Here is a 17,848-nt window from a genome sequence, read left to right on the forward strand (position 1 = left end):
TGATATAGCCTTAGTCTAAGGCCCTTAGATCAAGACTATCGTAGTATTTCTGAGTTTCATTTTCGTATCTACGAGAGTCTTAGCTCCACCCACCCAGTTTGATATGAAATGTCACCATTAAAGCTGGTATTTCTCTGAACATGAACAAATGTTAAATATAAGGTGTTTACCCGCTTGCCCCAAATGTTAACTATGTGTCTGGAGTGTTTGTGTAATGTATTAATCCATATTATTCAATAAAGAAGTGTTTTAATCCCGTGTGTGGCCGATTCTGTCGGAAGTTTCCTAATTGCTGTAGTGACGGGGCGCATCCGGTGAAAGCCAGAATTACAGTCAATGTAGACAGGAAGTAAACGAGGGGGAAATAGCGTTCGGCCACAGACGGGATTAAAATACTTTTTTTTAAATTAATATGGACTAATACATTACACAAGAACTCCGGACCCCTAGGTAACACTTGGGGTAAGCGGGTAAACACCTTATATTCAACATTTGTTCATGTTTGGAGAAATATGGGCTTTACTGGTAAAAGTCCAGGAAAAGTGGGGGTCACTAAGACTCGTAGAGTTAAAAATGTCAAAATCGATCAAATACACCAACGATAGTCTTCATCTATTAAGGCTAGACTGACTAATAACTAACTAACTAACTAACTAACTAACTAACTAACTAACTAATAACTAATAACTAATAACTAACTAACTAACACCTAAAATATTCATGAATATTCATTAAATTCAAACTTCATTGAATGAAAGCTTTAGATTCAGTGTAGTTCTCACTCCAGTCCAGTAGGTGGCGGTAAGCCTCTAGAAGCAGAACTCTAAACACAGCGGCGGCAGCGTGTTCACTTCATTCAAGATGGCGGCGCCCGTTGAAGTGGTTCTGAGCTGCGATGCTGCAGGTCTGTTAGATCTATCAGATCTATATTATATCTGTTAGATCTGTTATATTGTATTATATTATGTATATTAATCTATCTATTTATTACACATTTAATGGAGGTGGTTCTGAGCTGTTAGATCTGTTATATTATATTATATTAGCTGTAGTATACAACCCTCGTAGACGTATTTATGATTCTGACGTTTTCAATCTACGAGAGTTGTAGGGTTCACTTCCCATGGAGACCTGGACTTTCTGCACTATGCCCCGTAGACACTCCAAACATTGTACAAAATGAAAATAAAGGTGCTTACCGCTGAGCCCCAAATGTTAACTGGGTCTACGGGGTAGTAGTGTAATGTAATAATCCATATCTTTCAATAAAGAAGTGTTTTAATGCCGTCTGTGTCCGATTCTGTCGGAAGTTCCCAATGGGCGGTAGTGACGGGTAGTGACGGGGCGCATCCGGTGGAACCCGGAATTACACTAAATGTAAACAGGAAGTAAACGAGGGTGAAAAAATGGCGTTCGGCCACAGACGGCATTAAAACACTTCTACATTGAAAGATATGGATTATTACATTAAACTACTACCCCGTAGAGCCAGTTAACATTTGGGGCTTGGCGGTAAGCGCCTTTATTTTCATTTTGTACAATGTTTGGAGTGTCTACGGGGCATAGTGCAGAAAGTCCAGGTCACTATGGGAAGTGAACCCTACAACTCTCGTAGATTGAAAACGTCAGAATCATAAATACGTCTACGAGGGTTGTATACTACAGTGTATATCAACCCTGGCAAACGTCCCAATTTTTGCTGCAGGTCTGTTAGATCTGTTATATTATATTATATGTGTTGTGATGCTGCAGGTCTGTTAGATCTGTTATATTATATGTGTTGTGATGCTGCAGGTCTGTTAGATCTGTTATATTATATTATATGTGTTGTGATGCTGCAGGTCTGTTAGATCTGTTATATTATATTATATGTGTTGTGATGCTGCAGGTCTGTTAGATCTGTTATATTATATTATATGTGTTGTGATGCTGCAGGTCTGTTAGATCTGTTATATTATATTATATGTGTTGTGATGCTGCAGGTCTGTTAGATCTGTTATATTATATTATATGTGTTGTGATGCTGCAGGTCTGTTAGATCTGTTATATTATATTATATGTGTTGTGATGCTGCAGGTCTGTTAGATCTGTTATATTATATTATATGTGTTGTGATGCTGCAGGTCTGTTAGATCTGTTATATTATATGTGTTGTGATGCTGCAGGTCTGTTAGATCTGTTATATTATATGTGTTGTGATGCTGCAGGTCTGTTAGATCTGTTATATTATATGTGTTGTGATGCTGCAGGTCTGTTAGATCTGTTATATTATATGTGTTGTGATGCTGCAGGTCTGTTAGATCTGTTATGTTATATTATATGTGTTGTGATGCTGCAGGTCTGTTAGATCTGTTATATTATATTATATTATATGTGTTGTGATGCTGCAGGTCTGTTAGATCTGTTATATTATATTATATGTGTTGTGATGCTGCAGGTCTGTTAGATCTGATATGAAACACATGAACACATGGGTTTCGTAGATTTATTTGTTTCTTGATTATAAATGTTATTTATTTAGCATGTTGTCTAGACTGATGCTATGTGTTTACCTGGTGTCCTAGGAGACAGATGCTAGGTTCATTGTTTACCTGGTGTCCTAGGAGACAGATGCTAGGTTCATTGTTTACCTGGTGTCCTAGGAGACAGATGCTAGGTTCATTGTTTACCTGGTATCCTAGGAGACAGATGCTAGGTTCATTGTTTACCTGGTATCCTAGGAGACGGATGCTAGGTTCATTGTTTACCTGGTGTCCTAGGAGATGGATGCTAGGTTAATTGTTTACCTGGTATCCTAGGAGATGGATGCTAGGTTCATTGTTTACCTGGTGTCCTAGGAGACAGATGCTAGGTTAATTGTTTACCTGGTATCCTAGGAGACGGATGCTAGGTTCATTGTTTACCTGGTGTCCTAGGAGATGGATGCTAGGTTAATTTTTTACCTGGTATCCTAGGAGATGGATGCTAGGTTCATTGTTTACCTGGTGTCCTAGGAGATGGATGCTAGGTTAATTGTTTACCTGGTATCCTAGGAGACAGATGCTAGGTTCATTGTTTACCTGGTGTCCTAGGAGACAGATGCTAGGTTAATTGTTTACCTGGTATCCTAGGAGATGGATGCTAGGTTCATTGTTTACCTGGTATCCTAGGAGACAGATGCTAGGTTCATTGTTTACCTGGTATCCTAGGAGACAGATGCTAGGTTCATTGTTTACCTGGTATCCTAGGAGACAAATGCTAGGTTCATTGTTTACCTGGTATCCTAGGAGACAGATGTTAGGTTCATTGTTTACCTGGTGTCCTAGGAGATGGATGCTAGGTTCATTGTTTACCTGGTGTCCTAGGAGACGGATGCTAGGTTCATTGTTTACCTGGTGTCCTAGGAGATGGATGCTAGGTAAATTTTTTACCTGGTATCCTAGGAGATGGATGCTAGGTTCATTGTTTACCTGGTGTCCTAGGAGATGGATGCTAGGTTAATTGTTTACCTGGTATCCTAGGAGACAGATGCTAGGTTCATTGTTTACCTGGTGTCCTAGGAGACAGATGCTAGGTTAATTGTTTACCTGGTATCCTAGGAGATGGATGCTAGGTTCATTGTTTACCTGGTATCCTAGGAGACAGATGCTAGGTTCATTGTTTACCTGGTATCCTAGGAGACAGATGCTAGGTTCATTGTTTACCTGGTATCCTAGGAGACAAATGCTAGGTTCATTGTTTACCTGGTATCCTAGGAGACAGATGTTAGGTTCATTGTTTACCTGGTGTCCTAGGAGACAGATGCTAGGTTCATTGTTTACCTGGTGTCCTAGGAGACGGATGCTAGGTTCATTGTTTACCTGGTGTCCTAGGAGACGGATGCTAGGTTCATTGTTTACCTGGTGTCCTAGGAGATGGATGCTAGGTTCATTGTTTACCTGGTGTCCTAGGAGACGGATGCTAGGTTCATTGTTTACCTGGTGTCCTAGGAGATGGATGCTAGGTTAATTGTTTACCTGGTATCCTAGGAGATGGATGCTAGGTTCATTGTTTACCTGGTATCCTAGGAGATGGATGCTAGGTTCATTGTTTACCTGGTGTCCTAGGAGACAGATGCTAGGTTCATTGTTTACCTGGTGTCCTAGGAGACAGATGCTAGGTTAATTGTTTACCTGGTATCCTAGGAGATGGATGCTAGGTTAATTGTTTACCTGGTATCCTAGGAGACAGATGCTAGGTTCATTGTTTACCTGGTATCCTAGGAGACAGATGCTAGGTTCATTGTTTACCTGGTGTCCTAGGAGACAGATGCTAGGTTAATTGTTTACCTGGTATCCTAGGAGATGGATGCTAGGTTAATTGTTTACCTGGTATCCTAGGAGATGGATGCTAGGTTCATTGTTTACACCAGGGCCCCGTTTCACGAAAGCTGAATTAAATTATTCTGGTTTAAAAGGCAAATCCAGGTTTGACAAGCCTTTATTCAGTTCCACGAACGCCAAGCCTGGCTGAGAAGGAGCGGCTTTGTCGAGCCAGGATCGTTAAACCAGGCTGAATGTGCGTTCACGTATTCCTATAAAAGACCATGAAAGTCCATAGCAGAATCCTTGAACTTGACCAATCATGGAGCCCAAAACCAGAGTTTTGGGTTCTTCTCTGTGGCTGAACAGCAGCACTGCACCAGCTCATGGAATCATACAAGGAAGTAAAATGTATAATAAGCAAGAAAGAAAACACGGCGGCAATAAATATAGATCCAGTGAGAAAGCGTGGCAAAGTATTGCCGACAAATTAAATGCACAAGTCGTCCAAAAATATGCAATTAATTTATATACAAGTCCATAAATATATAATTCAGTTAGGCTTCAATATGAGGAGTTTAAGTGAATATTGGAACGCTTTAATAAAAAATTGTTATACTTATATTTAATATTTCAGGTCCATTATTAAACTGTAACGTGGTGGACCTACAGAGTGGAACCAGCATCATGTCGTATATATTTATATATTTGTATATATATTTATATATATTTATATATATATTTATATATATATTTATATATACATTTATATATATTTATGTTTCATATTTCAGGTCCATTATTAAACTGTAACGTAGTGGACCTACAGAGTGGAACCAGCATCATGTCGTATCGAGGAGGAAACACGACGTCCAGAACTCTGACTGTTCTGAACGGTCAGTTCATCCTGGGAGCCCAGCTGCACAAGAACTTCATCAACGTCTGGGAGATCCAGAGAAAGGTACCGTTACGTTATCATAGTTACTATATTTACTATTACTATCTCTACTATATAACACCTCTGTTACGTTATCATAGTTACTATCATTACTATTACTTTCTCTACTACTATAACACCTCTGTTACGTTATCATAGTTACTATCATTACTATTACTATCTCTACTACTATAACACCTCTGTTACGTTATCATAGTTACTATCATTACTATTACTATCTCTACTACTATAACACATCTGTTCAACCAACCATAACAACACATCTGTTCAACCAACCATAACAACACATCTGTTCAACCAACAATAACAACACATCTGTTCAACCAACCATAACAACACATCTGTTCAACCAACCATAACAACACATCTGTTCAACCAACAATAACAACACATCTGTTCAACCAACAATAACAACACATCTGTTCAACCAACAATAACAACACATCTGTTCAACCAACAATAACAACACATCTGTTCAACCAACCATAACAACACATCTGTTCAACCAACAATAACAACACCTCTGTTCAACCGTTACGTTATCATTGTTACTATCATTACTATTACTATCTCTACTACTATAACAACATCTGTTCAACCAACCATAACAACACATCTGTTCAACCAACAATAACAACACATCTGTTCAACCAACCATAACAACACATCTGTTCAACCAACCATAACAACACATCTATTCAACCAACCATAACAACACATCTGTTCAACCAACCATAACAACACATCTGTTCAACCAACAATAACAAAAACACAGCTGTTCAACCAACAATAACAACACATATGTTCAACCAACAATAACAACACATATGTTCAACCAACAATAACAACACATATGTTCAACCAACAATAACAACACATCTGTTCAACCAACCATAACAACACATCTGTTCAACCAACATTAACAACACATCTGTTCATCCAACAATAACAACACATCTGTTCAACCAACCATAACAACACATCTGTTCAACCAACCATAACAACACATCTGTTCAACCAACCATAACAACACATCTGTTCAACCAACCATAACACATCTGTTCAACCAACCATAACACATCTGTTCAACCAACAATAACAACACATCTGTTCAACCAACCATAACAACACATCTGTTCAACCAACAATAACAACACATCTGTTCAACCAACCATAACAACACATCTGTTCAACCAACAATAACACATCTGTTCAACCAACAATAACAACACATCTGTTCAACCAACATTAACAACACATCTGTTCTTGCCTCCCTACACTGGCTCCCTGTTCCTTACAGGATTCAGTTTAAGACTGTAATGTTAGTTTTTAAGTCTTTAAATGGGTTGGCACCATTGTACATATCGGAGCTTCTACCTCCCAATAATGCTACAAGGGTCTTGAGGTCGATTGACCAGTCACTCCTTAAGGTCCCACCAACAAAGCTGAAAACCCCACCGCCTTCGAATGCTATCAATGCATTGAATGGGACATTATCACGTTTTATCAGACCATTGAATGGGCGAGTAGGCGACATACTGACCTACCCGCGATTTATCAGACCATTCATTGGGCATAATCAGGAGATGTCCCCACAGCATGATTTACCATTCTGTGCCTATCGGTACGTAACTCCAACGGCGCTGAGTAGGCTCAAGCAAACGTCACAACGTTCGGGACGGCAACTCGCTCGCTTTAGCTCGCTCGGTGGTGTCTCACGTAGTTCCCTTGAGACTGCGCGCCTCCGTCATGGTCCGAAACCGAAACTAACTTTATATCTACAAGTCCAGTCTATCTGGGGTTTGACCCAAAAGAGATAGTAATCATTCAGGTTTTTTGTGATCCTTAGGGTCATCCAAATAACATATTAAAAGTTCTCAATGATATACTTAGTGGATCAAGGTAAATTCCGGGGTTGAAATTTGTGGCCTTCATGTCTTCAGCGTCACACAAATTAGAGCATATCTCTGCTTCTGAACATGCTAATTTCATATAATTTATGTCTTTCTAAGTTTTCTAGGGTGTTCTTTGACATACAGTCATCAGATACGTCCACCCCAAACCATTTCCTAACCCTATGCCACGGAAACACCTTCAGTTTTAACGTCATTTAACTTTAAATGTCTCTCTCTCCCACCAAAACCTGCCCACAGGGCAGCTCAATGCATTTCAATGATAATGCTGCAAAACACTTTTATGCCCAGAGCGCAATAAAAAGTTAACGTGCGTGCGTGCGTGTGTATGAGTGTGTATGTGTGTATATGTATATGTGTGTATGAGTGTGTAAGCGAAACTCTATAAGCTTCTTATCACACACTTTGCTTTGCATCGTGACAAATGCCCTTCATTTAGGAAACATACTAGTTTAATCTCAACCACTTAAACCCTCTAATTACAGAGTCTATAATTAGTCTAATGCACCGTACCACTGTACTTGGTACGCTCTTTTTTCACTTTAATCCTACAGCCCATCTAGCCGATCGACAAGCTCACAACACTTCGGTGTGTGTGTGTGTGTGTGTGTGTGTGTGTGTGTGTGTGTGTGTGTGTGTGCGTGTGCGTGCATATTATTAGCCTCGATCTCCAGGCTTTTATTGTTTAGTTTTGCTAAAAAATAAAAGCCTGGCCCAGCGTGTCGGTGTACTCGGTATGAGGAAGTGTTTCATTTCCCAACCAACCAGAGTGCAGTGGGCGTCGCTCGTAATGTTGTGTTAACGGGGCCGGGGTTGACGGACAGATCGGTGAACCAATGGGATCAGGCGCAATCTCTCGCCGGCTCTATACAGCCGTCCCTCTATCCACGAAATCAGGAGCGTTGGGGCAGTCTAATATATTATAGGATCAGGTCCAACAGAAGATTGTGTGTCCAGACATCTTAACGTGTTTATATTATTAATATTATGTCTTATATTTATATTATAGATTGTGTGTCCAGACATCGTGGCGGGTTTATTAATCATGTTATTTATGTTATTGTTATTATATGATATTATAGGATCAGGTCCAACAGAAGATCGTGTGTCCAGGCATCGTAACGTGTCTCACTGCGTCTCCTGATGGTCTCTGGCTCCTTGCTGGAATCGCTGAGTCCATCTACCTCTGGGAGGTAAATATTAGACCATTTATTATACTATATATATATATATATATATATATATATATATATATATATTGATTGGTGTAGCACTACCTGGGGAAAAATCTACCAGCCGCCACTACTATATGTTATTGTGTTTAAATACCTATTATTATTATTATTATTATTATTATTATTATTTAGGTTTCATCAGACAGTTTAAATAACTGTATTATTTTCATCAGGCAGTTTGTTGGCCATACTCAGCACACTATCAGGACCTGACCTGTGTGTTAATGTGTTGTGTATCTGTGTAGTATAAATAACAGTGTGTTTATGTGCTTTATGTTCAGGTCTCATCAGGCAGTTTGTTGGCCATCCTAAGCAGACATTATCAGGACCTGACCTGTATAAAGTTCACAGATGACAGCAGCCATTTTGTTTCTGGAGGAAAAGACAACGTAGCGCTGATCTGGAGTCTGTACAGGTAAATACAATAATATGTTTAATATTAACAGTGTTGTGTATATTGTAATATTAGTGTTTGTTCTGTGTGTTACAGTGTTGTATATTGTAACAGCGACATTACAAAGTCTAAACCAGTTGTGCTATAAACACGCCCCCTTCTGTGGCCAACGCGGAAGTGCCTCTGCCTACAACGCGAACAGCCTTTTTGCATGTAGTTGGGGCTTTTTTTCGCCGATTTTTTTTGATTTTTTTTTGATTTTTTTATTAGGCAAAAAATGTAAAACAGCACACATGTATAGTTAAGTATAGTTTTGGACCATGACGGAGGCGCGCCGACTCAGCAGACCTTGAGGCAGAGGAGTCACGCCCGAGCGCCTCCAGGCGCGAGTGCCCGCGACGACCGGCCGATGGTCTGCTAGTCGACTAAGCGCCGTCCGAGTTATGTACCGATAGGGACAGAATAGTAAATAATGTTTTGGTGAGAGCGTTTGCCCCAACTGTCACTCAAAGTGGCTACTGGCCAATCACAGCGTGTCCTTGCACAAGCGTATTGGCCAATCATGCACAACTGGTTTAGACTATGGAGTCACGCATTGTAACATGGGTGTTTGTTGTCTCCGCCAGGCCGAAAGGCATGGCGAGAGTATGTTTTACCCCCTGTCCGTCCGTCCTTCTGTCTGTGACCAGCTAATCTCCGCCACCGTTGGCCCGGTCGCTCTGAAACTGCACACACACACACTCCCTGGATGCCACAGCAGAATATCTGCCCCACATTTTTCAGATCAGCCTGTCATAGCGCCACCATGAGGCCGACTTTTGCAAAACCCATTTTGGGATATTACTCCTACAGATTTTGTCCAAAAAACACGCAAATGGGTACACAGTTTCTCTATAGTCATGTGATCAACACGGATCTGTCCCATTTTACATATTCCATCCTCTTTGGCTAAGGTTGGCTTCCAAAGTTTGCACGATTGGTCCGTTTTGAACAAAATGCCTCAAATCATGAACGCCGCATGCGATTTCCGTGAAATTTCACACACACATTCCCACTAGGCCGAGGAAGAAATGCCACCCTTTTCACATTGGCCTGTTATAGCGCCACCAGCAGGTCTAATTTAGCAAAACACATTTATGGAACAAAATGCCTCAATTTTTTTTTTTTTTATTAGTCGACTGCCAGTCGACTATTGGCAATTAGTCGCCAATTAGAGTCGACTAAACAAATCCTTAGTCGGGGACAGGCCTACAGTGTTGTGTACATTGTAACATGGGTGTGTGTTATGTGTGTAACAGTGTTGTGTACATTGTAACATGGGTGTGTGTTATGTGTGTAACAGTGTTGTGTACATTGTAACATGGGTGTGTGTTATGTGTGTAACAGTGGTGTGTACATTGTAACATGGGTGTGTGTTATGTGTGTAACAGTGGTGTGTACATTGTAACATGGGTGTGTGTTATGTGTGTAACAGTGTGGTACAGTGTGATGGGAGTCATTCATTGGAGCCTCGTCATATCCTGTCTCGTCACTCTCTGCCAATCACTGACCTGCACTGTGGCATGATGGGAACTCAGGCCAGAGTGGCCACTTCCTCATTGGACCAGACCGTTAAGGTAAATGAAAACTACACCTAAACTACACCCAAACTACACCTAAACTACACCTAAACTACACCCAAACTACACCTAAACTACACCCAAACTACACCTAAACTACACCCAAACTACACCCAAACTACACCCAAACTACACCTAAACTACACCCAAACTACACCCAAACTACACCTAAACTACACCTAAACTACACCCAAACTACACCCAAACTACACCAAACTACACACAAACTACACTAAACTACACCCAAACTACACACAAACTACACTAAACTAAACTACACTAAACTACACCCAAACTACACTAAACTACACCCAAACTACACTAAACTACACTAAACTACACCCAAACTACACTCAACTACACTCAACTACACTCAACTACACTCAACCTACACCTAAACTACACTAAACTACACCCAAACTAAACCTAAACTACACCCAAACTACACTCAACTACACTCAACTACACTCAACTACACTCAACTACACCTAAACTACACCTAAACTACACCTAAACTACACTAAACTACACCCAAACTACACCCAAACTACACATAAACTTAACCTAAACTTCACCCAAACTACACTAAACTACACCTAAACTACACCCAAACTACACTAAACTACACCCAAACTACACCTACACTAAAACTACACCTATAGGACTCTTCCTCATTGGACCAGACCGTTAAGGTAAATGTTCTGAACACATTCCCTGTCATTGAAGCAGATCCACGTGGATTAAAAAAGAAACATGTTTTTAGTGATTACACTAGAGGGCGCTCTTTGCCAATCTCTGAATGATCCCTTGCCTGTGAGAGAATACTAGAGGCAGAAATGACCTCATCCAAAGAAGTCACTCCGTTCCCTCCAATGTTATATTTATAAACACATCTTATTACTCAGTGTGTGTAGTTGTGGGAGTTGTCCTCAGGTCAGATGGTGTGTGTGTGTGTGTGTGTGTGTGTGTGGTGGGAGTTGTCCTCAGGTCAGATGTTTTGTATTTCTAATTAATGTGTGTGTGTGTGTGTGTGTGTGTGTGTGTGTGTGTAGTTGTGGGAGTTGTCCTCAGGTCAGATGTTGTGTATTTCTAATTAATGGGTGTGTGTGTGTGTGTGTGTAGTTGTGGGAGTTGTCCTCAGGTCAGATGTTGCTCTCCGTTCTCTTTGACGTTGGCATCATGTCTGTGACCCTTGACCCCTGTGAGTACTTCCTGTTCTGTGGAGGAAGTGACGGAAACATCTTCCAGGTGGCGCTCTGCAGCCAGGTACCATTATTATTATTAGACCTACTATACATATACGTACACCATTATTATTATACCTACTATACATATACGTACACCATTATTATTATTATTATTATTATTATTATTATATTCACTCTGCAGCCAGGTACCATTATTATTATTATTATTATTATTATTATTATATTCACATGGGCCGTTTAGAGCGCCACCAGGAGGCCGATTGGTGCAAAACACATTTTTTGACAGTACTCCTAACGATTTTGTCCAAAAATCCCACTAATCATGAATGCAGCGTCTGATTGCAGTGAAACTTTGCACGCACATTCACACTACATTGAGGAACAAATGCCATCCTTTAACATTGCCCTATTATACCATACCTACTATACTATTATACCATACCTACTATACTATTATACACCAGGAGGCCAAACTTAGCACATTTCTTTTTTATATTACTCCTACAAATGTCCAAACGTCACGCAAATCGGTACACATTATCTCTATAGTCAAGTGATCAAGACGGTTCTGTCCGATTCTTCATATTCCATCCTGATTGGCGAATACCAAACATTGCTGGCCCACAATAACCTACCTGACCTGGCGGAGACCTGTGCTTGTTGTGTTTATTTTTAGTCTATTTATAATACTATTTATAATAGTTTCTTGTGTTTATTTTTATTTAGAGTTTAAGTCGCGAAAAAACCTTCCAGTCCGACAACGATGGAAACCAGGTGTTCAAAGGACACAGGTAAGAACCCTACTGACTACAACCTGACATATAACCCTACTGACTACAACCTGACATATAACCCTACTGACTACAACCTGACATATAACCCTACTGACTACAACCTGACATATAACCCTACTGACTACAACCTGACATATAACCCTACTGACTACAACCTGACATATAACCCTACTGACCAGATGTTCTGAAGCCAGGGTGCTTTATATTAGATCTGTTGTAGATGTTCTGAAACCAAAGTGCTATATATTAGATCTGTTGTAGATTGAATACTTTATTAGAAGTTTACCCATACAAAGCACATAAAGTACAGTTTAATACAAGGTCAGCTAATAGGATTTAAACCCAAGAAAGCCTTTGGCTTGTTTCCATTGGGGTCCTTTGTACTCAATTCATAGAGACATTAAATGACAGACATGGTGGTTCTGAAGCAGGAGGTAGTTCTGTAAACTCTCTGTATTTCATATAAATACATATAGTTTTATCTACTGGTCTGTAAACTATCTGTATTTCACATAAATACATATAGTTTTATCTACTGGTCTGTAAACTCTCTGTATTTCACATAAATACATATAGTTTTATCTACTGGTCTGTAAACTCTCTGTATTTCATATAAATACATATAGTTTTATCTACTGGTCTGTAAACTATCTGTATTTCATATAAATACATATAGTTTTATCTACTGGTCTGTAAACTCTCTGTATTTCATATAAATACATATAGTTTTATCTACTGGTCTGTAAACTCTCTGTATTTCATATAAATACATATAGTTTTATCTACTGGTCTGTGAACTCTCTGTATTTCACATAAATACATATAGTTTTATCTACTGGTCTGTAAACTATCTGTATTTCACATAAATACATATAGTTTTATCTACTGGTCTGTAAACTCTCTGTATTTCATATAAATACATATAGTTTTATCTACTGGTCTGTAAACTCTCTGTATTTCACATAAATACATATAGTTTTATCTACTGGTCTGTAAACTCTCTGTATTTCATATAAATACATATAGTTTTATCTACTGGTCTGTAAACTCTCTGTATTTCATATAAATACATATAGTTTTATCTACTGGTCTGTGAACTCTCTGTATTTCATATAAATACATATAGTTTTATCTACTGGTCTGTGAACTCTCTGTATTTCATATAAAGACATATAGTTTTATCTACTGGTCTGTGAACTCTCTGTATTTCATATAAATACATATAGTTTTATCTACTGGTCTGTAAACTCTCTGTATTTCATATAAAGACATATAGTTTTATCTACTGGTCTGTGAACTCTCTGTATTTCATATAAATACATATAGTTTTATCTACTGGTCTGTAAACTCTGTATTTCACATAAATACATAGTTTTATCTACTGGTCTGTAAACTCTCTGTATTTCATATAAATACATATAGTTTTATCTACTGGTCTGTAAACTCTCTGTATTTCATATAAATACATATAGTTTTATCTACTGGTCTGTAAACTCTCTGTATTTCATATAAATACATATAGTTTTATCTACTGGTCTGAACTCTCTGTATTTCACATAAATACATATAGTTTTATCTACTGGTCTGTAAACTCTCTGTATTTCACATAAATACATATAGTTTTATCTACTGGTCTGTAAACTCTCTGTATTTCATATAAATACATATAGTTTTATCTACTGGTCTGTAAACTCTCTGTATTTCATATAAAGACATATAGTTTTATCTACTGGTCTGTGAACTCTCTGTATTTCATATAAATACATATAGTTTTATCTACTGGTCTGTAAACTATCTGTATTTCATATAAATACATATAGTTTTATCTACTGGTCTGTAAACTCTCTGTATTTCATATAAATACATATAGTTTTATCTACTGGTCTGTAAACTCTCTGTATTTCATATAAATACATATAGTTTTATCTACTGGTCTGTAAACTCTCTGTATTTCATATAAATACATATAGTTTTATCTACTGGTCTGTAAACTCTCTGTATTTCATATAAATACATATAGTTTTATCTACTGGTCTGAACTCTCTGTATTTCACATAAATACATATAGTTTTATCTACTGGTCTGTAAACTCTCTGTATTTCACATAAATACATATAGTTTTATCTACTGGTCTGTAAACTCTCTGTATTTCATATAAATACATATAGTTTTATCTACTGGTCTGTAAACTCTCTGTATTTCATATAAAGACATATAGTTTTATCTACTGGTCTGTGAACTCTCTGTATTTCATATAAATACATATAGTTTTATCTACTGGTCTGTAAACTATCTGTATTTCATATAAATACATATAGTTTTATCTACTGGTCTGTAAACTCTCTGTATTTCACATAAATACATATAGTTTTATCTACTGGTCTGTAAACTATCTGTATTTCACATAAATACATATAGTTTTATCTACTGGTCTGTAAACTCTCTGTATTTCATATAAATACATATAGTTTTATCTACTGGTCTGTAAACTCTCTGTATTTCACATAAATACATATAGTTTTATCTACTGGTCTGTAAACTCTCTGTATTTCATATAAATACATATAGTTTTATCTACTGGTCTGTAAACTCTCTGTATTTCATATAAATACATATAGTTTTATCTACTGGTCTGTGAACTCTCTGTATTTCATATAAATACATATAGTTTTATCTACTGGTCTGTGAACTCTCTGTATTTCATATAAAGACATATAGTTTTATCTACTGGTCTGTGAACTCTCTGTATTTCATATAAATACATATAGTTTTATCTACTGGTCTGTAAACTCTCTGTATTTCATATAAAGACATATAGTTTTATCTACTGGTCTGTGAACTCTCTGTATTTCATATAAATACATATAGTTTTATCTACTGGTCTGTAAACTCTCTGTATTTCATATAAAGACATATAGTTTTATCTACTGGTCTGTGAACTCTCTGTATTTCATATAAATACATATAGTTTTATCTACTGGTCTGTAAACTCTGTATTTCACATAAATACATAGTTTTATCTACTGGTCTGTAAACTCTCTGTATTTCATATACATATAGTTTTATCTACTGGTCTGTAAACTCTCTGTATTTCATATAAATACATATAGTTTTATCTACTGGTCTGTAAACTCTCTGTATTTCATATAAATACATATAGTTTTATCTACTGGTCTGAACTCTCTGTATTTCACATAAATACATATAGTTTTATCTACTGGTCTGTAAACTCTCTGTATTTCACATAAATACATATAGTTTTATCTACTGGTCTGTAAACTCTCTGTATTTCATATAAATACATATAGTTTTATCTACTGGTCTGTAAACTCTCTGTATTTCATATAAATACATATAGTTTTATCTAATGGTCTGTAAACTCTCTGTATTTCACATAAATACATAGTTTTATCTACTGGTCTGTAAACTCTCTGTATTTCATATAAATACATATAGTTTTATCTACTGGTCTGTGAACTCTCTGTATTTCATATAAATACATATAGTTTTATCTACTGGTCTGTAAACTATCTGTATTTCATATAAATACATATAGTTTTATCTACTGGTCTGTAAACTCTCTGTATTTCACATAAATACATATCGTTTTATCTACTGGTCTGTAAACTCTCTGTATTTTAGGTGAGAAATGGTCCATGTTTTACCCATATGTATTCATTTCACTTTTACAATAGCTATACGGATGCTATAGTAAATATACTGTGTGTGTGTGTGTGTGTGTGTGTGTGTGTGTAGGAACCTGGTCACATGTCTCTCGGTGTCTATGGACGGCACCCTGCTGTTGTCTGGGTCACATGATGAGACTCTGAGGCTGTGGGACGTCCTTAGCAAACAGACCATCCGCTGCTCCACCCACAAAGGTAAGCTCCTCCCCTAGACACTGTACCGCCCAAAAAGGTAAGCTCCTCCCCCTAAACACTGTACCACCCACAAAGGTAAACTCCTCCCCCTAAACACTGTACCACCCACAAAGGTAAGCTCCTCCCCCTAAACAGTGTACCGCCCTAAAAGGTAAGCTCCTCCCCCTAAATGGACATTTTATGATATTGTCCAGTGACCAACACAGTCATTATAAATGTATAATATTAATAATATTTTATTATTATTATTCATATTCCAGGTCCAGTGACCAACACAGTCATTATAAATGTATTATTCATATTCCAGGTCCAGTGACCAACAGTCATTATAAATGTATAATATTAATAATATATTATTATTATTCATATTCCAGGTCCAGTGACCAACAGTCATTATAAATGTATAATATTAATAATATATTATTATTATTCATATTCCAGGTCCAGTGACCAACAGTCATTATAAATGTATAATATTAATAATATATTATTATTATTCATATTCCAGGTCCAGTGACCAACAGTCATTATAAATGTATAATATTAATAATATATTATTATTATTCATATTCCAGGTCCAGTGACCAACAGTCATTATAAATGTATAATATTAATAATATATTATTATTATTATTCATATTCCAGGTCCAGTGACCAACACAGTGATCATAAATGTATAATATTAATAATATATTATTATTATTCATATTCCAGGTCCAGTGACCAACACAGTCATTATAAATGTATAATATTAATCATATTATATTATTATTATTCATATTCCAGGTCCAGTGACCAACACAGTCATTATAAATGTATAATATTAATAATATATTATTATTATTATTCATATTCCAGGTCCAGTGACCAACACAGTCATTATAAATGTATTATTCATATTCCAGGTCCAGTGACCAACACAGTCATTATAAATGTATAATATTAATAATATTATATTATTATTATTCATATTCCAGGTCCAGTGACCAACACAGTCATTATAAATGTATAATATTAATAATATTATATTATTATTATTCATATTCCAGGTCCAGTGACCAACGCAGTCATCATGGCGTGTCCAGCCAACATGATGACATCATCAGACAGCCGTCCAGTGGTTTCTCTTCCTCGGTTCAGTCGTCACCTGATCTCCTCCCAGCAGCAAGGGGAGGGGCTGGGGGGGGAGGCCGGGGTGCTGAGCCTCCGCCTGGGACTCAATACACAGGTTATTATAATACCTTTAAAACACCTTTAAAACACCTTTAAAATACCTTTAAAACACCTTTAAAATACCTTTAAAATACCTTTAAAACACCTTTAAAATACCTTTAAAACACCTTTAAAACACCTTTAAAATACCTTTAAAACACCTTTAAAATACCTTTAAAACACCTTTAAAATACCTTTAAAATACCTTTAAAACACCTTTAAAATACCTTTAAAATACCTTTAAAACACCTTTAAAATACCTTTAAAACACCTTTAAAACACCTTTAAAATACCTTTAAAACACCTTTAAAATACCTTTAAAACACCTTTAAAACACCTTTAAAATACCTTTAA

At 37.1% G+C, this 17,848-nt stretch overlaps 1 protein-coding gene across 1 annotated transcript in view; it reads left to right on the forward strand.

Annotated features, from left to right (window-relative positions):
• The first annotated feature begins 796 nt into the window (after nucleotides 1–796).
• wdr18 (WD repeat domain 18) overlaps nucleotides 797–17,848 on the forward strand; it is a 19,198-nt gene continuing 2,146 nt past the window's right edge. The window contains exons 1-9 of the mRNA XM_080417656.1: nucleotides 797–904; nucleotides 5,075–5,241; nucleotides 8,234–8,344; nucleotides 8,668–8,801; nucleotides 10,255–10,396; nucleotides 11,522–11,665; nucleotides 12,334–12,398; nucleotides 16,158–16,282; nucleotides 17,332–17,510. Of these exons, the coding sequence (XP_080273782.1) occupies nucleotides 862–904; nucleotides 5,075–5,241; nucleotides 8,234–8,344; nucleotides 8,668–8,801; nucleotides 10,255–10,396; nucleotides 11,522–11,665; nucleotides 12,334–12,398; nucleotides 16,158–16,282; nucleotides 17,332–17,510 (1,110 nt within the window). The 5' untranslated portion in view covers nucleotides 797–861. The remainder of the gene's footprint in view (nucleotides 905–5,074; nucleotides 5,242–8,233; nucleotides 8,345–8,667; nucleotides 8,802–10,254; nucleotides 10,397–11,521; nucleotides 11,666–12,333; nucleotides 12,399–16,157; nucleotides 16,283–17,331; nucleotides 17,511–17,848) is intronic.

Source organism: Gymnoscopelus braueri, assembly GCF_963280865.1.
Source record: "Gymnoscopelus braueri genome assembly, chromosome: 21".
In the NCBI taxonomy this organism is placed as follows: Eukaryota; Metazoa; Chordata; class Actinopteri; order Myctophiformes; family Myctophidae; genus Gymnoscopelus; species Gymnoscopelus braueri.